We start from the raw sequence: 24,404 nt of genomic DNA on the forward strand, positions 1-24,404 counted from the left end.
AGTGAAAATAGAAAATAGAGTGTTGGTTGTTGCTGGTATTTTTATAGGTGGTGAACAGTTTTCATCTTAACGGAATTTTTATCCTTTAAAATGATTAAAATGTAGAGTGAAAAATCAAGAGTTATTATTTTAACAAACTTTTAATTTGTTATAGTATACATACAATATCCATCTTTAATGTATTAATTAACGATTAATATTACTCGTTTTTTTTAGAAATTAATATTACACGCTTAAGTAAATTATTCACTTTAAAACAGTTGGATAAATCTTAATTCAGAAAAAACGTGGATCAAGAATACATCACAAATGAGAGTTTCAACCACTCACTTTACACTCTTAAGTAAATTGCTCACTTTAAAACAATCGAATAAAGGTGTGTGTTCACATGGGAAAGGTTAATCCTTTCCCACCACGGGAAAGTTGATTCAATGATTAGATTAAGTGAAGAACATATTCTTAACATGTTCTAACACTAAATTTTTCTCCACACTATCTTCTAACAATTTAAAAAATTAATTTTCAGAAATTAAAAAAATATAAAAAAATTCATATAATTTTTTTTTTAATTCTGTAATTCATTTATTGAATGTTAGATTTTTTTTTTTTGCAAAAAAAAATTATTATTTCAATAAAAATAAAATTTTGGAAACTAGGATTAAGGTTGTAAAATTAGTTTTGATCAAATACAAATTCAATCAATAACTTTGACGTCGTCAACATTGCAGAACCGATGAATGAGTATTCTAAACGCATGAATATATACATTTTTGCAGGCATATGTACACATTGTCGTCTTGTGTTTTTAGCATTGATACGTGAGTTTATTCACACATGTTCATCCTTTTTGCTTTTAACAAAATTGAATTAATATTATATCAACACACAGTTAATTTGAATGAATAAATATCATTTTTTTTCAATTTTTTTTATTATTATACCGGCCTAAATTTTAATTTTCCAAAACTTAAAAAGTAGTATAAAATTTGGTGTTTGCCATTGATGCACCAAAGACTAGAAACAACATCGTTGAACAAGACTTTGAGTTTTTGGGTGACTTTCCACTTTTATTAATCTTTCTTTCATTAACTAATGATGTTAATTAATACACTAATATGGTTAAATTAACATAATCTTAAAAAATGTGTATATATATATATATATATAAGTGGAAGAAAAATGAGAGCAGAAAGTCCTTTCACTTTCTTTGTCTCTTTTGAGTTTTGACTGTTTCGAATCCCTTAAGGTTGTTAATGTTTCTTATCCCTTTTTGCTTCTTCTTCAATTTCTCTCTCTGATCTTTGATTTTTCCATAAACCATTTTTGCTTCATTACTTGTTTCTTCTATTGATTTTATGTTCTTCTAATTCTAATGCATTTTTTTTTCTTCAATTTTTCTGCTGAATTTTTTTTGTTGCTGATTTGATTGTTACTTTTTAGCAAATTGAAGAAGCGCCGTTGAATTAAATTGACTCAGCACTACACAGATTCGCCATTGAACAAAAAAGGTTTGATTTTGCTACCTCTATGTATGTGCTGGTTGAATATTCCTTATTGTTCTGTTTATTTTTGGTCGGTGATTGTTTGTTCTTTTTTTCATGTGGATGCTGTTGTTTTGTTTTTACTAGGTTTCTTCAAAAACTAGGTTCTGGGTAACATTTAATTGTGAATTGTTTCTTCATGTGGTTTATTTTTTGTTTACTTGATGTGAATTGTTTTGGGTATTGAAAAAAAAAAAAAAATTGGTAACTGAATCTATGTTAATCACGTTTTAATGCAATTTTGTGATTTTAATGTAATGAGCATGTTCAATTGAAGGTTTTACTAGGTTGAGGGGGCAATGGTTTTAAGCAAAAGGGACTTTGTGAATTGTGATGAATTTGAAAATTTTAGGACTAACAATAATTTTTTTTTTTTTTTTTTTCCAATGGTTATAGGTTGGGATGGGTTGTAATTTCTCAAAGTACTCAACATGCTGTTGTAGTACTGAGCAAGGTGGTGTTCAGGTTCCTGAGGCAAACATTGAGGGTAAGTTGTTGAATTGGTCTTTCCTTTTTGTTCTGGATGCGCTGAGAGTGATTGTTAATTATGTGATGTGATTATATTTTCTGTTCAGAAAATGAAGACAATAATGTTGAGGGAAATGGCTTGGCGTCTTTTCGTGAATATACAATTGACCAGCTTAGGAAGGCTACCTCTGGATTTGCAATTGAAAATATAGTTTCTGAGCATGGTGAAAAGGCTCCAAATGTTGTCTATAAAGGGAAACTTGAAAATCAAGTGCGAATTGCGGTCAAACGGTTCAACAAATCAAACTGGCCAGATGCCCATCAATTTCTGGTGAGCATGCGGAAACTTATGTGTTAAATTCGTGTAGATTTGTTATATTGAATGTTTGTTAAAAGTGTCAGTCGTGCACTTCCTCTTATGCTTCTGCATTTTAATGCACAATTTATAGTTTGTTCCTCTGTATTTTTGTCGGTTTTAAGGGCCTAGTTAATTGGTGTTTTGTTGTGCACGTGAGTCTGGTCTGCAGAGGTCACGAGAAATCCTATGAGAGCCAGGGGAAAGACTGAATCAATCATTAATCTGTTGCATACACACATGTTTGTTGTTTTTGCACATCTGTGATTCTTTATCTATGATAAGTAATTATGCGACAGTTCAAATGTAAGTGTTCTTCCATGATTGAAAGCCTCCTAAATCACGCGTGTGTCTTTAATGACGTCGATTTTCCGTGTTTTCATTGCTGGCTTTCATGCATGCTTCTCAAAATAATGGCCCAATTCTTGTTGGTTTTACCGTACTTTTGTCAGTTTACGCTTTTGCATTTAAATGACAGTGCAATCTCTTGTCGTTTTACTTACTTTTGTCGGTTTTTAACAGCTGAATTAAGTTGTATTTTATTTTGTGCTTGCAAGTCTGTATCCGCAGAGAACAATATTTTTTTGTTTTCATTCAATCTTTTATACTGACGCCCAACATTTTCGCGTCAAAGATATTTTACATGTAATTTACAAGATCTATCAAAATAATTATGGTGTGGAATTAATATCTAGGTCTACTTGCCATTGATAGTTGGCTTTTTAAGCTTTTTGAATTTCCTCTTACATATGGTGGCAGTTGAAAACTTAACATCATTTTGAGAAACTATCCCCCCACATGGTTAGTGATGAGGTTTTCTTTCACTTACACGTGCTTTTCATTATTAGCATGACAAGGAACCTTCTCCCACCATTTCTTTCAGGAAGAGGCCAGAGCTGTTGGCCAGCTAAGGAGCCAAAGATTGGCAAATCTGCTTGGATGTTGCTGTGAAGGTGATGAAAGGTTGCTTGTATCAGAATATATGTCCAATGATACTTTGGCAAAGCACTTGTTCCATTGTGAGTACATGGTTAGCTTGTCATGCATTAGCTTCTTGCTGTCGTTCTTCTGTATACAGATTGATGACTTTTCTTTTAACATATTTTTATACAATTGTTTAGGGGAAACTCAGCCCATGAAGTGGGCAATGCGGCTTAGAGTTGCTTTATACCTTGCCCAAGCTCTGGAGTACTGTACCAGCAAAGGACGTGCTCTGTACCATGATCTAAATGCTTACAGAGTTCTTTTTGATGATGTAAGTTCATTTTTTGTATTTGCAGTGAGATCTATTACTCAAGGCGGCTGGTGGTGCTTAAAAATTGTTAATCTTGGATAGATTTATTACATTTAATAAAGCTGTAAAAGGACACAGTTGAATTGCATAATAATAAATAAATATCATATAATATTGACAACTCACATCCCATAACAAGTCAACTTGTTCATATTTTTCAGATCATGTTTTTGTCTTCAAATATGAATTAAGATCTGATAATACTGCACATGGTAAATTATATAAATGTTCCATTTTGTGTAAATGGAAACAAGTCAGAAGTTTATGTCCACGAAGATATACAATTGATTGTTTTATAAATATTTCCTTTTGGAGTGGGTAAAGACTAAGATGGATAGTCTAGAAGTGCTAGCTCAACTGGCAAATGCCGAAATTGCAAGGCCGGACGTCGTGACCCGGGTTCGAACCGGGACCTCACAACTGTGTGTGAGTTTAATTTCAGTGGCTTACCACTTCATCTAAGATCAAAAAAACTTTCAAAACTAAGATTGATAGCATAGGATAGTAAGCTGCTATAAACTTGATTAAGAAGTGAGGAAAGGGCAATGATTGTGGCTGAAACTATGGAAGCAACTTTCACAAACTTTTGTGTTCTAAGCTTGAATAGTAAATGTCAAATATGCTTATATTTTTTTTTCTTGTTATTCAGGACTTCAATCCTAAACTTTCATGCTTCGGTTTGATGAAAAACAGTCGAGATGGAAAAAGTTATAGTACGAATTTGGCATTTACACCACCAGAGTATCTCAGGACAGGTACCTTAAACAAAATACAATTCATCACATAATTATGTTATCTGTTCTTCTATTTCGGTGCCTAGTATCAAACTTCTGTACATTAATTTTAAATTTTCAGATACATTAGTAACATTTTCTTCTCTCGTAGAAGTTGTTTCTATATAATGTATGTGATTGGGGCATGGCTTTCTCATTGGTTTTTTAAGCAGCATACTATTCTTCCTACTCACTACCTAAGTTTTCCTGTAGAAAAATTATGTCATGGACCTACATAATTTATCTTATTGTAATAGACAGGTTAATATAATTTGCTATGCAATTACAAACTTAATGTGAATGGAGTGGATTCGTATCCCATCCTCTGAATTGGAAAAGAAAACAATTCCCGTACATGGTTATTAAATCATTATATTCACTTTGTACCGTATAACACAATTATAGATATATGACGGCAATGTTTCTTCCTTCCTTTTCTGTGTTCACGCAGGTAGAGTTACTCCAGAGAGTGTAACTTACAGCTTTGGGACCCTTTTGCTCGACCTTCTCAGTGGAAAACATATTCCTCCAAGCCATGTAAGTTTCTTTCCTTCATAAACCATGCTTAGTGTCCCCTGTTGGATAACTTTGTGAGTATCTGCTAGCTTTTCCTAAAGAAGGCTTGTACGATTTAGTTCTTTCGAACTCGGCAAACAGCCTATCCTTAACGGAAGGCCACCAGTTGGTGAAAGCAGCCATCTCTCTGAAAAGAGCAGATATGGAAACACGTGTAGACCAACAGCTGGCTTGAACAGTCACATAGCCAATAATCCAGGCCTGCTATTATGGTCTTTCTTCCTCTTCAATTAGCTAAAACTCTAGCCTGTCATGAATATTAAGTTACCTCCTATTTTATTTTCCCTGTGCACACGGTGTCTCGTGATTGAACAGGGTGTAATTTTATTTTCTTACATCTGACATATTTCACATTTTTTTGTAGGCCCTTGACCTGATCAGGGACAGGAACCTTCAGAGTCTAACAGACTCATGTTTAGAAGGACAATTTTCAGATGACGAGGGGACTGAATTGGTTCGTCTAGCCTCACGATGTTTACAATCTGAACCGAGAGAGCGTCCTAACCCGAAGTCACTGGTCACTGCTCTAATACCTTTGCAGAAAGATTCTGAGGTTAGCTTTCTTAGATGTGGTTCTGTATTATCTGAGATACAATGATAGCTTTGAATGAAGATAGCGTATTAAAGAATGCTTGCAGGCTGATTTTTATAAGATTCTCTAGTTATACATAGTAGTTTTTGTACTGATATGTTTCTATTCGACGTCATTATAATCATCTTATATTTGCAAGTGGCTGGGTTTTGTCTATGCTTAGAACTGAGACCATATTTCGATGAGCTGGAATGGGCTGTGACTGTTTTTATTTTATAGGTTCCTTCTCATGTGCTGATGGGCATACCTGATGGTAGTGCTGCTTTTCCTCTTACTCCACTCGGAGAAGCTTGTCTACGCATGGATCTGACTTCCATACATGAGGTGCTGGAGAAAATTGGGTATAAAGATGATGAGGGGGCAGCTACTGAGGTTCGTTTCTGATCTGTGAACTAACCTATAATAGATCGTTCTATTTTCTGAGTTCTATGTTGATTGTATGTGTACTGCGGAGTAAATGGAAGTTTTTTTCAACCTTAAACTATTCGTTATTGCTTTTAATTTATTAAATCATCTCTTTGACACTTGAATTATAATGGCTCATTTGTTCCATTGAATTGCTTTTAGTTCGTGGGAATGATAAGGAATTTTCTATGCTTATAAATGGTATTCCAAGTAAGACAACATTAGAAGAGCCAGTGCCACATTGTTTTAGTGACCAAGTTTTTCACCTTCAATAGAGCTCTGTAAAACTTTTTCTATGTGTGCACCATTGGTTTCAGTACAAGTTTTGGTCTAACATTATATGTTTGATGTCTTGTCACATGTCTATGGCCATATGCATGTCTTTCAATGTTGGATGGCTAATTGTGTCCACTAATTTATGTCTCTGCATCTATCTCTATCGAGCAGCTTTCATTCCAAATGTGGACCAACCAGATGCAGCAAACAATAGACTCGAAGAAGAAGGGTGATTCTGCTTTTCGGGTGAAGGACTTTAAAACTGCAATTGAGGGCTATACACAGGTTAGTAATTTTCTTGGTTCTTAATTGGGTTATGAAAAAATATATAAAATCATTTGATGTGCTCTTCAATGCAGTTTATTGAAGTTGGAAGCATGGTTTCTCCAACAATTTATGCGCGTCGTAGTCTGTCTTATCTCATCAACAATATGCCAAACGAAGCACTTGGTGATGCAATGCAGGCGCAAATGATATCTCCTGTTTGGTACATTGCATTTTATTTACAAGCTGTTGCTCTTTTAGCTCTTGGCAAGGAGAATGATGCCCAAGTGGCACTTAAAGAGGGTTCTTCACTTGAAGCTAAAAATAGCACAAATTAGTTGAAGTGGTTATTGGCTTATAGCCAAATCTTGAAGATAACATTTACATAGAAAAAAAGTTGTTGGTTTCTCAATGTTTTGGTAAATGTACATGGGGGCTACAGTTTCATCCTATTGGAAAATTATTTAGGATGGTTTTAAGGTTTATACTTGTGCATGCCTAGAAGCATTCTTTTGCACAGGCTGGAAGAGAGGCGTGTTTGTAAAGATTCACCTGTCAGTTTATGTTGGCATTTGTTGGCCGAATATCAAATGCTGTTGTTGTGCTTGTAATTTAATGTACAGAATGGCTACCATATTGACATGTTTTTGTATGATATATATATTGATACTGATATATTCATTTTCCTTCTAATAAATTATTTTACTCCATTCTTTCTTACTCTCGAGAGTTGTTCACTTGGCCTAATAGGCATAAATAAAGTTTGGGAAATGTTAACGAGTACCTTAAGAACACTCTTTAAGGACTTAAAGATAGTAAATTTTTATGAAAATTTGTGAATTTAATGCATTGAAAATTGAAGTATTAGATTTTTTAAATGAGTTCTGTTTTGAAATCCTTAAAAGAGTACTCATAAAGTTTATACAGAGTATTATCCCTCTTTGGAGTCTTTCACCAAGTTATCAATGTTCCAAGTCCAATAGTGTGACTTGTGGATGTTTGTACTTTGAAGTCTTGCATTTAAAAGAGATTAAAAAAACTTTTTTCAAATCAACACTTTTTTTTTACTGGCTATTTCTTGATTTGTGTAAAACAACCGATAACTTTGTATGTATTTAAGAACATATGAATATATTCTTAAAAAAAGAAAGAACATATGAATATATAATTTGTTTTTGAGTAGAATTAATTTTTGTCATGTTAAAAAAAAAGTTATTAATTTTGTCTTAACATTACTGAGATGCCACTTACTCTCTTCGGAAGCATTACAGAGCGTTTAGTATTGAGCGTGTAAATTTTGATAAAAAAAATAAAAAGGGTATTCTTCCGAGCGTGTAAATTTTGATAAAAAATAAAAAGATTATTTCAAAAGGGCCCAACCGGGTTCGAACCGGTGACCTCTTGATCTGCAGTCAAATGCTCTACCACTGAGCTATGGACCCATCGAGATACTTGGTTACTGGAAAGAAGAATTATATAGGTATTTTATAAATTGACAAAAGAACGGTTTCGATTTGATTTTTATCTATATTACATAGAAATTGTCTTCCTAATTACTACAGTATGATGTGAATTTTGAATTCGATTATAGATAATGTGAACTTTAAAATAAACCAGCTTTCATCTCTCAAAAAAAAATAAAAAAATTAACCAGCTTTCAATTTGATGCCCATTTAGAAAATATTAACATTTCATTATTTAAATTTTTGATATGATTATTTTTTTTGGTTATTGATAAAAAAAAGAAAATATTTTTTTGTACGAATTGAAATTTGACAAAGAGCAATTATATATTTGTATATTTTTTTAGAACATTGCTATTTAATCCGAGAGATGTTGTCCTGAATAAAAGTCTTTTTATGAACAAACCCACCTCCCTAAATTGTCTATGTCTACTTTATTCAAAAAATTATTTTTATAGAGACAACGCTATATTTTTACAGGGACAAAAAAAAAAAAAAACCATTATACATTTTCAAACATTTTTTTTTCCCTTTGTGGGTGCAACAACTCCATACCGCTATAAATACATCCGCCACAGGTACTAAAAAGCATCACTATAGAAAATATCTATTCCACCGACTATACAAATTGATCATATCAATTAACAAGATAAGATAGAAGACAAGAACAAACAGACGATTCAAAATAAAAACAACACTCCCATGAGAATTGATAGCCCCAAATCCTATGTACTTTTCACATTTGCAAGCCAACTCATAATATATATGAGTAAATTATTCATGTACACACATTCTTTACCTTCTTTTTTCACCATGCCATTACCAAATATATATGTGTAGCACACACAACCAAACAAACTTATGATATGTGTTAATTTGCCATGACATGAATGATCCAAAAAGAACCTTAAATAATGTTTGTGTCAAAGTCATTGCAACTAGGCAATTTCCTCTTCATCATCTTCATCAAACTCACCTTCTTCCACTCCAGCAGCATCTTGATATTGTTGATATTCAGAAACCAAATCATTCATATTACTCTCAGCCTCAGTAAACTCCATCTCATCCATTCCTTCAGCAGTATACCAATGCAAAAATGCCTTTCTCTTAAACATAACAGTAAACTGCTCCGAAACACGTCTAAACATTTCTTGAATAGATGTCGAATTCCCCATAAATGTCGAAGACATCGACAACCCTGTTGGCGGAATATCACAAACACTTGATTTCACATTGTTTGGAATCCATTCCACAAAGTAAGACGAGTTCTTGTTCTGAACATTTATCATCTGTTGATCAACTTCTTTTGTGCTCATTTTGCCACGGAACATTGCCGAGGCTGTTAGATACCTACCATGTCTTGGATCAGCAGCACACATCATGTTTCTTGCATCCCACATTTGCTGTGTGAGTTCTGGAATGGTGAGGGAACTGTACTGTTGAGAACCCCTTGATGTTAAGGGAGCAAAACCAACCATGAAAAAGTGTAGACGTGGGAAAGGGATGAGGTTAACTGCTAATTTCCTAAGATCAGAGTTGAGTTGGCCAGGAAATCGGAGGCAACATGTTACTCCACTCATTGTTGTTGATATCAAATGGTTCAAATCACCAACTGCATGAAAACAACAAAATACATACGTTAATATACGAGTCTATATATATAGCATATACTAGTACATATATATATATATATCTTTCATATGAATTGTGAAATTTGATGAAAACACTTACAACTTGGATTAGTGAGCTTGAGTGTTCTGAAACAGATATCATAGAGTGCCTCATTATCAAGAACCATGCATTCGTCTGCATTTTCAACTAGTTGATGAACAGAGAGAGTTGCATTGTAGGGTTCCACCACGGTATCAGAAACCTTTGGTGAAGGGAACACTGAGAAAGTCAACATCATTCTGTCTGGATACTCTTCTCTGATCTTGGAAATGAGCAAGGTACCCATTCCTGATCCAGTTCCACCTCCAAGCGAATGACAAATTTGAAAACCTGTCAACATCAAACAATTTCCATTCGCATAAAGCATAAGGTTGTTTACAAATCTTGTCCATGTCACCATTCTTAATATTGTAGAGAATTACGGTTAAATATGTTAGTGACCAAAAAGCATCTCCAATGCAAGAAGGAGATTAATTAAAAACAATGTTTTATGTTCTTAAGTTATTTTTAGTAGGCCCCAAGTTACCACCTATGGCTATGATTTAAGAACTACTCAAATAAAGAAATGGTGAAAGGGAGGAATTGAGGAATTAGGGTTTCTTGTCACTCTAATTAATTGATTTAGATAGATGATGATGATAAGTAATAATAATTTTAAATTTTATTAAAATAAAAAATGTTGAGCCAGCTAACATGTGGCTTCCACATGGAAGCCAAGTCATTTAAATAGGTCACGTCCTCTAAAAAAAATAAAAAATTAAATAGGTCACGTGGACTACTACATCAATAGTCCGTTTACATTTGACCATAGAGACTAATTGTACAAACAACATGAGAAATTTAGGACTAAATATTTGTTAAAATTTAAGTAGGGATTAAATTTAGAAGGACTCTTAGGCTATGTTTGGATGAGAAGAGAAAGTAAGAGGAAAGATAGTGAAAGGAAAGATTGTATGAGGAAAGAAAGGGAATGGAAAGTGAAGGGATTGTTTTGGTTGTTTGGTTTAATAGAAAGTGGATTGGAAAATTGGAGGAAAGAAAGATCTAAGTGAAAGGATTGTTTTGGTTGTTTGATTTAATAGGGGTGTTTTGGACTTTTTAAACAAAAATGGTTGTTTCACCAAACCTTTCTACCCATATTGGCATGGAAAGGTTTTTAGTGTGGGACCCATGTGTCTCATTCTTTCCTTAATTAGTTTCCCTTGTTCCAAACCATGGAAAATGTTTCTTTCCCTTGTCATTCTCTCCCCTCACTATCTATCCATAGAAACAAACACACCCTAATGTATGACCTCGATTCTCTAGTGTATGCAACGATCGTTTCTGTGATTTAATCCTTGGATGCAACCTCAATTGGGACCGCGTCGCAACTTAGGTCTATGTGGTAGAGTTTTTTTAAAAGGTTTAAAAATGTATTTGGTCTATGTAAATATATCTTGTTTTGCTACTCAATCATGTTGTTTTGTTTTAGTCCTTGTGAATTTAATAGGCTTAATTTCACTTTTGGACCCCTATCTTTTTAAAAGTTACGGTTATGGCCCCCTAACTAATTTAAATACAAAACAGTCCCCTATGTTTTGATTCTTTGACAGTTTTGGACCCCCAATCCATTAGTGAGGTGCCACGTGTATTATTTAGGGGGCCACGTGGCACATCACTAATGGACTGGGGGTCCAAAATTGCCAAAAGATCAAAACATAGAGGGCTGTTTTGTATTTAAATTAGTTAGGGGGTCATAACCGCAACTTTTGGAAAGATAGGGGTCCAAAAGTGCAATTAAGCCAATTTAATAATATTGGAATTGATCTCTCTGATATGTAAAATATTACTCCCTCCGTTTCATAATACTTGTCCATTTTAGAGAATAATTTTGTTTCACAATACTTGTCACTTTCAAGTTTCAATGCAACATTAATTATTGTCTTGTCAATAATACCCTTGCATATTTATTGTAGAGAGAGAAAAAAATAAAATGAAATAATAAATGATTAAGGGTATTATAGAAAACACACATGTTTTCATAAAAAATAACAAAATTTATTTGGTTTCTTGGTTAGTGCAATTTCTCCAAAATGGACATGTATTTTGAAACGGAGGGAGTATATCTTAGTCCCTCCCATTTGAGTGAGATAAATGATTAAAATATATATTACAACATCTCACATAGACCAATTTTTGCATGAGCAAATTTTACACAGACCAAAAACAAAACAGCGTATATTCTTTTTTTTTTTTAATGGGTAAAGAGATATTTTTATTAACTAAAGTGATCATAATGGTCATTTTACAATTATCCTTGAGGGATTTCAACTTTATACTTTGAGGTTATAAAGTTAAGCTCTTAATTACCACTAAACTATCACGTCCAGTGTAGAAAACGCGGTATATTTTTATGGACTAAAATAAAATAAATAAATTTACAAAGACTAAAAACTTTTTTTTTTTTGTGGTGGCTGAGTTTGAACCCGGACCTTGCATATATTATGCATTGTTCCTACCAACTGAGCTAAACTTACGAACACAAAAACAAATATATTTATCAGGAACAAATACACATCTAAACTTTTAAAAATACTGTCTATTCATATGCAAAACAACAGTATGTCTCAGTATACTAGGAACCGGGTGAAGTGACGAATAAAATAAGGAAGTACCTTGCAAGCAGTCGCAATTCTCAGCTTCTTTTCGAACAACATCAAGAACAGAATCAATAAGTTCAGCTCCTTCAGTGTAATGTCCTTTAGCCCAATTATTACCAGCTCCATTTTGTCCAAACACAAAGTTATCAGGCCTAAATATTTTTCCAAATGGACCAGAACGTAAACTGTCCATGGTACCTGGTTCAAGGTCCATTAGAACAGCTCTAGGAACATATCTTCCACCACTTGCTTCATTGTAGTACACATTCACTCTCTCAAGTTGAAGGTGTGACTTTCCTACATAACTTCCTGAAGGATCTATCCCATGTTCATCACACATAACCTCCCAAAACTTTCCTCCAATTTGATTTCCACATTGACCTGCTTGTACATGAAGGATTTCTCTCATTATGAACTTGATGATTTCAAGACTCAAGGAAAAAATTGTAACACCGAGTTAGATCAAGTACAAGTTGGAATGAATGGAAATGAAGGAATGAATAGGCTTTTGTAGGTACAATAAAATACAAAAAGGGATAGAATGATAATATTGATATAATCGGTATTTTCTATTTATGTAAAATGAAAAATAAAAATAAAATTAATGAATAAGTTAATGTGGGTCTGTTGGGAGGGGGGCATGTCAAAGTCTCAATAAGATTAATGAGCTGGAAATGGAAGGTGACAAGAAATAGCAATTGCATGATTGATCATTTGATTGTTCTAATCTCAACTCATTTCATGGCATTATTGTTGTTATTTTGATAAAAATTCATTTCATGGTATTATGAATTATCAGTTGTTCCTACCACTTGATATCCCATCTGTCATATGATTTAAAATTGTCTATTTCCCTGTTTGGTCACAGTGCTTTGATTAGTAATTTGACAACGAATTTTCACCTCATTTGCTGAACAATCATGCTTATCATTTAATATTATAGGTTTGAGACATGATAGTGAGTTTTGACAATGATAAAAAAAAATGTGTTGAATGGTTTTCCCTGCTAGAGGCTGTTGTTTTATTTGCAAATTACACCTAGCTTTTGGCTAATGTTGAGATGCATGTTATGGTATATACCCCTGACAAAATAGAATCAATCACATGGGTGGTTTTGAAACTTGTCAATTTTTGTTGGAACATGGAAGTAATTTTACTAATTTTGAATCTGAATCATTCACATTCAATTGAGGTAAAACTATTGTGTACATATGGTCCTTAGTGAATACTAGTATAGTACAGAGAGTATTATGAATTCAATTATAAATGGCATCAGATCTGGGTTTCCGCTGCAACCTGTACCCAACTATACTCGTAACCACTAAAGCAGTAGTTAGTTACACGTGCGGTGTGGGAAATAGAGAAGTTATTATTGATTAATTTAAAACATATAATCTCATATTCTCATGCAGTCCAGTGTAAAGGAATCAAAACACAATATTGCCAATTAACTGGCAAATGCCTATTCATGCAATCAACCGGAATATTTTTACAATATTTTTTGTGCCGTTTATATAGCAAAGAAAAGAGCTGTATTTATAAACAAGAATATCTTTATGAGTAGCAAGGCAACTAGATTGTCACATGTGACTTTTAATGCCCAATTTACATAGTAAAATTACAAGTTACTATTTTATTGGCTTGTAACTAAGTTAATGAAGGGTGGTACCATGGTAGCAAGTTCAGCTAATACGTGGTGATTGCGACGACATGCTTGCAAGTGAACATAGCTTTCATGTGGTAAAGACAAGCTGTTGGACAAATGGTTTTCAAGTAATTGGACGAAGTAAATAAGGTAGTCCATCAGTCAATTATCAATTCTAACATACTAAATAGGCTTAAGATAGAACGTTTTATCAACGCCAACTACCTGCCACCCTTTAGTTGCTTCATTCTCCAATCAGTTGCGGTTGGGTAGTTCTAGTATTGACCAAAGTGATAAAGAATTCGAGCTCATGAGTTCAAACCAGGATAGAAGAATAAATATTAATCTAACAACTAAATATTAACATTTGCACTTTTAAGACATTCATGTTCGGTCAAGGTTGTTCCATGCTATTCCGGAGACCACGTGGCTTTAGTATAACTGTAGAACTGCTTGTAAAAGAGCAGGCGCAAAAGCAGAAATATCCACTAACATTTCATATGCTGCAAGAGTACCTTGTAACCGGTTGATACAAAAGTGAACTTTAATTTGGCTTAATCAAGATGTATCTTTCTAAATACAACATAACTTACGAGAAACAATTAACAAGAACGTAAATAGTATTGCTGAAAAGACTTCAAAACATTGTTATGAAAATTGAATTAGTCTCCAATCTGGAATTAGAGAAAAAGAAAGTTCCTTCAAACAACTTTGGTGAAGATGATTAAGCTGATGTTTATTTTTTTTTGACAAGCTGATTAAGCTGATGTTATTATCAAACTTACGACATGAATTAAATACTAGCTTGATCTGATAATGTTTCCAAGCGAAAAAATACATCAGATATTATTTTCTATATCTAAAAGCAGCTCACAAGAGAGATAACCAGGACTATATAGCCAGAGTTTTACACACGATTCTACCCAAAAAAGGTGGCTTATACAATTAACCTCCCACAGAAATGTGAAAGAAAAGCAAGACGCCGAATACACCTTAGTATAGTAATTCGTCAAATACATGATCTACAGATTGCTCCCACTTTCCATGATACAATTCCAAAAGCCTCTCAGCTGGAGTGACACCTGCCACCATAAAAAATATTAAACACATACCAAAGGAAACAGATAAAACTTCTGACGAAAGCTACCAATGATTGCATTAGTTAAATTGCATTCTACCACAAGTTACTGAAGGTGCAAGTATGTTATGCTTGACACCAAAGTCCATGGATACCAACTCTCAAATATTATAGCATATACGATAAAAAAAAGGCAAAAAAAAAAAATAACTTTGATCCCTAAATCAACCACAAAATATCAACGTTATAAGTACTACTCGTAAAATCACAAACTAAAATTGATTTAAGTGTAAAAAGTATAAAAAACTCCAACATTTTGCAGTGGTAAAAATTTGCATTAGATTAGAACATAAGAACAGAAGATTTCAAGATATTTCAATATGATGCACGGTGAAAAAGATATATGTACTATTAAGAGTCCGGTACCCCATTATAGAGCTATATGTACTAACATGATATGGCACTTATATAAAGTGCTTTGTATAATCACTAGAAGTTAGCTTGGAACAAACACTATATAACTCATCGCTAGAACTGAAGTCAACAACAGCATGTTCGATGAGAGAGCAGCAGAACATTGGTCACTGCTTTGAAAACAGCCTCTAACTAAAACAAGGGCCAACTAGATATAAATTATGAATTTGCACGTTTAACTGAGCCATGAAATAGGGCCATCTGAAGCATGGCACAAAAAACGGAGATGCATCATTAAAAGGAATGTAATCTAAAAATTCATTACCTGTTCTAACCACCTCAGCTACCGCATTTAAAAATCCTGATTCCTTAAAGCCTCTTCTTTCCAAGCCATCCTGTAGATACATACCGATCCATGCTCTTAGCAACATTGATGGTAACAGCAATAACAAAAATAATTACAGCTTACCTTTGCCAGCTCTAGAACCTCTTCAGCAACATGCTTCAGCAAACCATCTCGAAATGGTGTCTTTAGACCAGTTACGGTGACCTACCAGAGAGACTCCGATTGTCAGTATAGAAATTTAGTATGGATAATAGGTGCGTTTGTTTTAGATTTTTTTACAAAAAAGAAAAAAGAAAAAAACAATTTTGTCATTTAAGTGTTTGTTTAGGATTTTAAGAGAAATCATTTTATCAAAAAAATCTATTTTGACGCTAAAATGATTAGCTTTTCCCAAAACCTTTTTTTTTTTTAAAAACAAGGAGGTCACACATGAACTAGTTAACAATCACTTTTTTTGTGTAGTTAACACAAATAACTTCAGATTTTTTTTAGAATCTCTAAAAAAAAACTCTAGATTCTTCTAACACAGAATCTTTTTTTTTAAAGCTAAAAAAAACACCCAATGACTATTTCTGAAATTAAAATTGTCATTGTCATACAGTAAAATGTTAACTAATCCGAGAATGTGTGTAAGAACGTGCGTGTGTGTGTGTGTGTGTGTGAGAGAGAGAGAGAGAGAGAGAGAGAGAGAGAATCCAAAGAAGGAACATATCTCTCCATTCAGGTTTCAAATCATATTTATCCGTCTGAAACTCAAGACCCTAACAAGTAAAAATTGAAATAGTTCCGCTTCATAATTTTTTCAGCTTTGCAGCTAACTTAAGTTTTCAGACGGATTCAAAGCCATTTTGATCAAGTGTTTATCCTCAGTTACCCTTTTTCTAGTACAGAAAGCTGGTGCTGAGCCCATGCTTCAAACCCAAATGGAGAAAAGCTATTTTTGGGATTGTGCCTAGCTTACTTATGCTTCTGGGTTGAATAATACAAATGAAGAAAAAATATTGCAAGGATGCTACCTTATTCCTTAGCATTTCTCTTTCTTCTAGAGTCCAATCTGCTGTCATATCCAAAACACGTTGCAAAGAAACCTCATCATACAATATCCCTACCTGGCACAATCAGGAATATTACAGTGAGCTTATGTTATCAAATTGAAGCAGTTCATAGAAGAACATGCAAAAAAGGGTCTGAATTTCAAAAAAATATTATTAAAAACATTATTCCTTTCGAATATGTTATATGACTTTCTCAAGGACAAAGTGTGACTACAAATATCATGCACAAACTCACCCAAAATGCTGGTAAAGCACATAACCTTCTCCAAGGCCCTCCATCAGCACCTCTCATCTCCAAATACCTCTTTAGCCTAACCTGAAAAGAGTAATGTTTAAGTTTTATAGTAAAAGAACTACAAAATGCTGCAAAACAATTGAAAAATCGACAGATACCAGTTAAATTGTAAAACTAATAAAAACAAACCTCGGGAAATATAGTGGTCAAATGATTCTCCCAATCATTAAGGGTCGGTAATTCACCAGGAATACAAGGAAGCTTTCCTGCCAAGAAGTCCTACAATGAAGAAGAAAAAAAATCAATTCTCTATGCTTAAGAAAGCAAAGCTACATGAATACTGTGGTCTAGGAAAGTAAGTTTCACAATGAAGAATGACAAGGGCACATTAGATAAGATAGCCTAAGATGACAAGAATAATAGGGATAGATGAGAACCCTGAAGGTCATTCCAGTACAGTCGATATATTTCTTTTTCCGATAGACAAAATACATTGGAACATCAAGAGCAAAATCAACGTACTGCTCAAACCTGCATCAGAGAGTTCGAAAACAATGTAAGTGGAAAAAGATTAACCAAATCATTGCATGAAACACCATTGATAAAACTGTTTTTAAACAAGATGTAACATAATTCATCAAATAAGATTGCACAGTAAAATAGTAATTTTGAACTATTGCAGAAAATAACACGATTTTATCTAAATTTTAACTTGATATAAATGACTTCCTAAAGAAAGAGATAACAATATAAACATATGCAAAACAATTATATTATAGTCAATTATTTATTGATTTATTTCCTCTTATTTTTTATGTAGCATTATGAATGTCAGATGTTGATATTGCCTAGCCATTCAATGCGTATATTTCCAAATACGCTTTATATGAAGGATCACTTGATCAGCAAAAGGGTGAAAAGGTCTAAGAAAATCCACGAAGCCTAAAATTAGAAGGCATGGAAATAACTGTTTTAAGACATAATGCTTCACAATTAAAAAAAATCACTTACCCGAAAGAGTCATCAAAAACAAAAGGCAGCATGCCTGTGCGGTCCTTATCGGTATCAGTCCAAATATGGCTGTTTCAGGTTTATGAAAATGGGATAAGGCACCTTAATAAAGCAACATTAAAAAGGAAATAACTGAATGAGAAAGAAGAAGAAGAAAAAACTTCCATGTACCTTCTCATACTAACAAACCCATTGGGCTTTCCATCTGTGAAGGGTGAATTTGCAAAAAGAGCTGTTGCTATCTGTTGTGAAGGTAACAATGATTACATCTTACAGCACTGAAAGAATTCAGCAATAAAATGAATAAAAATATCAATGTTTCTTACTGGCTGCAAAGCTAGGCCAGCACGAAATTTCCTGATCATGTCAGCTTCAGAACTAAAGTCCAGATTTACCTGTATAAACACGAGAACTGATTACATGATTGTGCCAGACGATATTCTTTTCATAGTGTTTAAATTAGGAATGCTTTGTCGATAATCAGCTAACAAATAATCACACGAGTCACCTGTACAGTGCATGTCCTGAACATCATGTCAAGCCCAAGAGAACCAACTTTAGGCATGTATTTTTTCATAATCTCATATCTTCCCTGAGTCACAACAAAAAGACAGATAGCATGTAATTGAATTGAGTTAGTTAAGGTAAAAAAAGAAGCACTGTCATTGTTCGGTTACTAAGTGGAATAGTATCATCCGAATTCCACATGTCATTCCCATGGAGCTCAAATGTTACTAAGAAAAGGTTGTCAGTTGTCACAATAATCTCAAGTCACTGTGGTAAGAATAGATGTGCTATGAAATATTACAACTATTTGAATCCAATAATCTCAAGTCACTGTGGTAAGAATAGATGTGCTGTGAAATATTACAACTATTTGAATCCATTTTTTATTGAAAGTTAAAACAACTATTTAATCCTGATGTCAGAAAATCAAGCCAAAATCACGACCAATGGACTAGAAACAGAGGGCTTTTATCCATTTTAAAAATAGGCTGTGTTATTACTGATACTGTTACCATGCAGATGTGCTCAATCAGTCCAAGGACTTAAAAATGAGGAGAAAGAAAAACTACCTTTGGCATCATAGGTATGTCTTTGCGTTCCCACTTTGGCTGGAAACCAATCCCCAAAAATCCAATTCCCATCTCCTCAGCAACAGCTTTAACCTATAAATAAAAATCTCAAAAGAAATAATTAACAGATCTGAAAGAAATATCTTGGTCAATACTCAGATTACAAAAAATCAAACATGATGAGCTAGTACCAAAACTTAGCCATCTATTATTTCAGAACTCAGAACATACAAAGATTAAATGACTACAACTGTGATGAAGATGCATATTTACTTGTGAATATCATTGAACAAAAAAATCCAAAATTTATTTCCCTAATGGAAAAATAACAGATTATTTTATTATAATTATGAAAGACTAACTTGATAGAGGTGCGAATTAACTTCAGCACAAGTCTGATGCAGAGTTTCCAGAGGGGCTCCACTAAGTTCAAACTGACCACCTGGCTCTAATGATATGCTCTGCTTCCCCTGTTTCACACAATGTGCGCAAAAAGTTACACTTTTGACTCTCCAACAATAGCATGGCAATCCAATGAATGCTGAATCAGAAAGTATTTTATTAAATAAATCAAATTTCTCAAACTAAATGTTTGAATTTGTTGTTCGCAAAAATATCAGCTTACCTGTTTGAGTCCAATAATGTTATCACCTTCCATTACTTTATCCCAGTCAAATCTTTCAGCAATGCCATTCAGCAATTCTGATATTTGCTCATACTTCATAGGACGCAAGCTTCCAAGCTCAAAACCAAACTTTTCATGTTCAGTACCTATTCTGCAAGAGAACATGAATAAATTAACTGCCTGAAGAGAAGACAAACAAATTATGACACAACATAAGAGGAAGTTCAAATTCCATACCTCAAAGAAACTATATAAACTTACTTAAAATACTGACAAACTTAACAAAACAAAAGGACTCCTCGTGAAAAGTGAACACAAAACCCTAGGAAGATGTTCCATCTAACCGCTTTAATCCATCACTTCAGAAAAGTACATTTGTTGCTTTAAAAAATCAGCAAATGGTTTCTTTTTTCAACTTTACCATCAGCATTGATAAATGCTACAGAGATGATTTGAATAACTAATAGTATTACAAGGTATGCTACAACACAATTGATCATTTGAGCCGTTTGAAGCACTATTTAAAAAAAATAAAATATCACATTGAAATGAGACTTGCACAAATCTATAAGAATTTATAGGTGTTCAACACAAATAATTGCATTCTATTGATATCAATAGTCTTAGAATATTGTTAGGAGAACATTAATGCTGTTTTGTCGTATATTTAGCTCAGCTAGGGTAATCACTCAGGCAATACGCACATGCACTATAGTGACGCATTACCTGAGCTGAGTTACATATTTGACGAAATGATATTCTGAGACATTTGATAATTACAAATAATTTTTCTCGCCGCAGAACCAAACGTACACTTTATGTTTTTATTAACTGATAGTAATGTTAGAATGCTACAGTACAATTGATCATTTGAGCAGTTTGAAGCACAATTTTTTAAAAAACCGTGTTGACATGAAACTCGCGTAAATCTAGCTACTCAACAGATATGTACCAGAAGCACACATGCGCTATAACAGCGCATTACCTAAGTTGCGCTACATATTCGACAAAAACAATTAATCTTGTATTGTCGTATATGTAGCTCAGCTAGGGCAATTGATCATGTAATGCACACATGCAGTATAGTGACGCATTACCTGAGGTGACGACAAAACAGCATTAATGTTCTCCTAATGATATTCTTCTGAGACTATTGATAATTCAATCAAAAACAATTATTTGTCTTCATAACATAATTAACACTCTATAATCACTATCTCAAGCCTAATCAAACAAATATAAAGTGACAGATACAAGAAATCAAGGAAATCATAAAGATAATTGAAAACTGCAATCGCAATTGCAAATAGAAACAAGACAAAATCAGATACACTTCACTCCAGCAATTCATAAAAACAGAACAAAAAAAAAAAAATATCTGCATGCAACTATAGTATTGTACTAATAAAAAGTAAAATAATAAGCGTAAATCAGAGAATGAATTAGAATATGAAACTAAAGGAAGCAATGAAAGATGCACGCACCTCCATTTATCCTTGGTTTTGCAGCCAGAAGCGAGATAATCAATGAGATCCTGTTTTGTAAGAGGTTCAGTAGCAACAACAGCATCTTCAGTTGGAGGACTAGCAGCAACGATGAATCTACGACTACCACCGGAAGTAAGAATTCTCTTGAACGACAAAGAATTCTTTGAAGAGAAAGAGAAGGTGTTGGAAATGGAGGTTTTCCGAATATGGAAGTTATGCGGTGTTGCGTCGTGGCGGAGAGAGGGAGAGGATGAGGAAGCGAGTCTAAATATTGTAGTCATGATAGTATTGAAATTACAATTAGAATTAGAAATTGAAAATTGAAAATTGAAAAAGAGAATAATAATTAGGGTTGATGAATTGCTTGAAGAAAAGAAGAAAGGGGAAATGGTATTTGCTTCCTTTGATTCACTCCTTCACACTCTCTGAAAAGACTCAGACACAGTCACCGCTTGTCCCGTTACTCAGTTCTTTGATAATGTTCCTTCTACTTGTGGACTAATATATATATTCGCATTTCATTTTCTTTCAATTAAAAAATGAGCATAGCACTCACGTATTGCATTACATCACCACTTCTCTTTTTCATTCACTTTCAACTTTCACTCTAGCCAACCTTTTAACTTTTCCGTTTACAATAAGGACACTCTATTCTTCTTGGGTTACTTATACCAATTTTACTACTCTACTACCTACCATCCCCTTCATCTCTTTTTTTTTTCTTTTCTTCCTACTATGTTTCCTCGGGAGTTAGTTTTTTTTAATCATATAGTTAGAAATTTATCATTTAAGATGAATTACGATCAAATTTGACGTTTGAACACTAACTTTTGTATATCGTCATATTCCTACAAACCGAGTTATCCTCATGAGAACAATTTTATATGAAATGTTGTGGGTTACTAAATGTGAGGACAATTATAAATAAGGATTTAAAAATTGATACGTCACGTTGTAGATAGAAATGTTGATTGGAAAGTGTAAATGGGACTTTCTCAATGAGAATTGTCCTATTTGGACCACCATGGGATGCAGGAAAACATATTGTAGAGATGAGGATTGAGGGGTTTGAAGACAAGGATGGGGATCCTCTCAAAGAACTCATCGATTGTACGCCTTGTGCGCAGTAATTCACTCTTATTTTTTAATATCATATTCTTTTTTGGCTTATTTTATATATATATATATATATATATATATATATATATATATATATATATAAAGTATTTTGTGTTGCATTTATTTGTCTTTTCTTGTAATATACTAATATGGATAAAAAAAAAATTATATGTAATGTTTGGTAAAGTCTTAATTTTTCATTTGTTAGTATATTTATTTTTCCTTCCACGGCTTCTTTCCTCTTACTTTCACTTCAACCAAACAATATGTAGAAAAAATAGAAGGAATAGAAAAGAAAGAGAGAAGGCTGAAGAGGAGGGTGTGACCATGGAGGCCACGGTATCATCACAATTTGTCTTGAGACTCATCTCCTGATCACTTTTCCACAAACATCACACGACAGATGTATTAATTAAGAGTATTTTGATTAAAATACAAGAGAATCTTTTTAATAGGATTTTTAAGAATAAATGAAGTTCTAATTATCACCTTTTAGATAAAATTAGGTTGTTATCTTACTAGTGGTTGAAAGCAAAATTTGCTCATATTGATTTTGAATATCATAGTCGGTGTCTTAGCCTTTTTGTTTGTGTGACCATAAGTTAAAGAAGGCAAAATTTGGTCATATTGCTTTTGACTATCATAGTTGGTACCTTAGCATTTTTGTTTGTGTGCATTTTTGTTAATATATTTCATTTTGACTTATTCAATAAAAAAAATCATTTTGAACAATTTCTTTAAACGTCGACAATTCAAGTTTAAAAAATGAAGCTTATCGATATTGGTTAGCATTGGCTGCCCCAATAATTATTTTGTTATTTTTCTTTTTTTTTAGAGAAACTACTATTTTGTTATTTGAAAAAATAAGTATATTATATATTTAACTACCTCAAATAGGTTAATTTGACAAAAGTTATTAGCAAGAAGAAACTTATAAATATTATTTAGTTCGTTAGATTTTTGGTCTTATGTTAACACTTTTGTTCTCTTAAACAGCTATAAAAGGAGTTTTGTTGGCCAAAAATAGTTCAGGCACGACTCAAAAATAAATTGAAAAGTTAATTTCTTGCGAATGATTTAATTATCTATGTTAAAAAAAGGTGTTGCTAGTCATTTTAGCACAAAGTCAGTTATAGATGAATCACTTTTTGAAGCAACGTTGATCTTAATTTTGTAGTTTTTTTTTTTTTTTGAAATGGCAAAATATTATTAACCAACAAGCCCGTGCAAGAAGCACTAATAAGCTCGGGTGGAAAAAAATACAAACAAGGGGAAATCGGTTGTCACAAACAACGGCTCGAACAAAAACTCCTTAAAAACCACCCCTAAACAAAAGGAAAAACCCAAAAGAGTTATGACGCAGGCATATACATATGACGAACCGCATGCATAGCCCTGCGTCAACACCAAAAACGGTCGAGCCTGCTGAAGCGCAGCCTAAACACCTATCAAGAGACCAACAGGAACTCCAAAACCCAACCAAAAAACCACCAAACAGCTGCCTAGCAAACAGAAACAAACCGCACGACATGCTGCCAACAACGCCCCAGCAAAACACACCAGTAGCAGCAGCTGCACAACTCAGTCGCAACAAAAACACCAAAGCCCCCACACAGCACGAAAACCACATGCGCTCGCCAACAGAAAGCAGCCAAAAAAACACGAACAGCAGGACAGTCAAGGGAAAGAAAACTACCTCCAGACCTGCTGTTAAAACAGCCAAGAAACAGGCAGGATGCTTAGGCGACATACAAACCCCAACACGACCAATCTCCTGCACACACACAGTAGGCCTGCCGAGACAATGAATAAGATCCCAGCACCACTCATAGTAAAGGCACGCCAGGATTTTCATTCTTTCTAACACCCATCTCCTAGATAAAACCTTGATCTCCTCCACTAACTCCTCCGTCTCACGATTAATCTCCTTGAAAATTTTGTCATTCCTAGCTTTCCACAAAACTCAAATCGTAGTGTGCCAAATCAACCACAAACC

The 24,404-nt window shown here is 33.7% G+C and overlaps 3 protein-coding genes and 1 non-coding gene across 7 annotated transcripts; 1 reads left to right on the forward strand and 3 right to left on the reverse strand.

Moving 5' to 3' along the window:
* The first annotated feature begins 1,093 nt into the window (after positions 1–1,093).
* On the forward strand, positions 1,094–7,254 carry LOC11411181 (serine/threonine-protein kinase BSK7). Of its 3 annotated transcripts, XM_003630466.3 has the most exons (12): positions 1,094–1,246; positions 1,441–1,508; positions 1,938–2,028; positions 2,117–2,340; positions 3,248–3,383; positions 3,486–3,619; positions 4,308–4,413; positions 4,883–4,968; positions 5,372–5,560; positions 5,819–5,971; positions 6,452–6,565; positions 6,640–6,882. In XM_003630466.3, exons 3-12 carry the CDS (start codon positions 1,944–1,946, stop codon positions 6,880–6,882), a joined length of 1,470 nt encoding a protein of 489 aa, XP_003630514.2. In that variant the 5' UTR covers positions 1,094–1,246; positions 1,441–1,508; positions 1,938–1,943. The 3 variants fall into 3 exon arrangements, with proteins under 3 accessions (XP_003630514.2, XP_039684734.1, XP_024628954.1); XM_039828800.1 differs by lacking the exon at positions 1,094–1,246 and having other exon boundaries at positions 1,261–1,508; XM_024773186.1 differs by lacking the exons at positions 1,094–1,246; positions 1,441–1,508 and having other exon boundaries at positions 1,944–2,028; positions 6,640–7,254.
* A 660-nt stretch (positions 7,255–7,914) lies between these two features.
* On the reverse strand, positions 7,915–7,986 carry TRNAC-GCA (transfer RNA cysteine (anticodon GCA)). The gene has a single exon. It is a non-coding gene; the product is annotated as a tRNA-Cys (tRNA).
* Positions 7,987–8,575: 589 nt separating this feature from the next.
* Positions 8,576–12,860, reverse strand: LOC11438618 (tubulin beta-1 chain). The gene is made up of 3 exons (XM_003630465.4): positions 12,333–12,860; positions 9,739–10,008; positions 8,576–9,619 (listed from the first exon to the last, which is right to left on the reverse strand). The coding sequence occupies exons 1-3, from the start codon at positions 12,724–12,726 to the stop codon at positions 8,946–8,948; spliced, it is 1,338 nt and encodes a 445-aa protein (XP_003630513.1). The 5' UTR covers positions 12,727–12,860; the 3' UTR covers positions 8,576–8,945.
* A 1,802-nt stretch (positions 12,861–14,662) lies between these two features.
* Positions 14,663–21,781, reverse strand: LOC11441054 (glutamate--cysteine ligase, chloroplastic-like). 2 transcript variants are annotated; one of them, XM_003630464.4, is made up of 15 exons: positions 21,287–21,747; positions 19,803–19,953; positions 19,540–19,647; positions 19,178–19,270; positions 18,610–18,693; positions 18,428–18,496; positions 18,273–18,343; positions 18,102–18,170; positions 17,528–17,621; positions 17,280–17,369; positions 17,091–17,171; positions 16,817–16,909; positions 15,924–16,004; positions 15,780–15,849; positions 14,663–15,044 (listed from the first exon to the last, which is right to left on the reverse strand). In XM_003630464.4, the coding sequence occupies exons 1-15, from the start codon at positions 21,568–21,570 to the stop codon at positions 14,956–14,958; spliced, it is 1,527 nt and encodes a 508-aa protein (XP_003630512.1). In that variant the 5' UTR covers positions 21,571–21,747; the 3' UTR covers positions 14,663–14,955. The 2 variants fall into 2 exon arrangements, with proteins under 2 accessions (XP_003630512.1, XP_039684635.1); XM_039828701.1 differs by lacking the exon at positions 18,428–18,496 and having other exon boundaries at positions 21,287–21,781.
* Positions 21,782–24,404: the final 2,623 nt, after the last annotated feature.

The sequence above is a fragment of the Medicago truncatula genome, chromosome 8 (assembly GCF_003473485.1).
Source record: "Medicago truncatula cultivar Jemalong A17 chromosome 8, MtrunA17r5.0-ANR, whole genome shotgun sequence".
In the NCBI taxonomy this organism is placed as follows: domain Eukaryota; kingdom Viridiplantae; phylum Streptophyta; class Magnoliopsida; order Fabales; family Fabaceae; genus Medicago; species Medicago truncatula.

What these genes read in the sequence shown, in the direction of transcription:
- LOC11411181 (XM_003630466.3), top strand. Translation starts at nt 1,944, where the DNA reads ATGGGTTGTAATTTCTCAAAGTACTCAACATGCTGTTGTAGTACTGAG. An exon ending in ACCAGAGTATCTCAGGACAG is followed by an intron (nt 4,414 to 4,882) that starts GTACCTTAAACA and finishes GTGTTCACGCAG; the next exon opens with GTAGAGTTACTCCAGAGAGT. An exon ending in CTTTGCAGAAAGATTCTGAG is followed by an intron (nt 5,561 to 5,818) that starts GTTAGCTTTCTT and finishes TTTATTTTATAG; the next exon opens with GTTCCTTCTCATGTGCTGAT.
- LOC11438618 (XM_003630465.4), bottom strand. Translation starts at nt 12,726, where the DNA reads ATGAGAGAAATCCTTCATGTACAAGCAGGTCAATGTGGAAATCAAATT. An exon ending in GAATTGCGACTGCTTGCAAG is followed by an intron (nt 10,009 to 12,332) that starts GTACTTCCTTAT and finishes TGATGTTGACAG; the next exon opens with GTTTTCAAATTTGTCATTCG. An exon ending in CAAGCTCACTAATCCAAGTT is followed by an intron (nt 9,620 to 9,738) that starts GTAAGTGTTTTC and finishes GTTTTCATGCAG; the next exon opens with TTGGTGATTTGAACCATTTG.
- LOC11441054 (XM_003630464.4), bottom strand. Translation starts at nt 21,570, where the DNA reads ATGACTACAATATTTAGACTCGCTTCCTCATCCTCTCCCTCTCTCCGC. An exon ending in AAAACCAAGGATAAATGGAG is followed by an intron (nt 19,954 to 21,286) that starts GTGCGTGCATCT and finishes GTTCTCTTGCAG; the next exon opens with AATAGGTACTGAACATGAAA. An exon ending in AGGTTCTAGAGCTGGCAAAG is followed by an intron (nt 15,850 to 15,923) that starts GTAAGCTGTAAT and finishes ATGTATCTACAG; the next exon opens with GATGGCTTGGAAAGAAGAGG.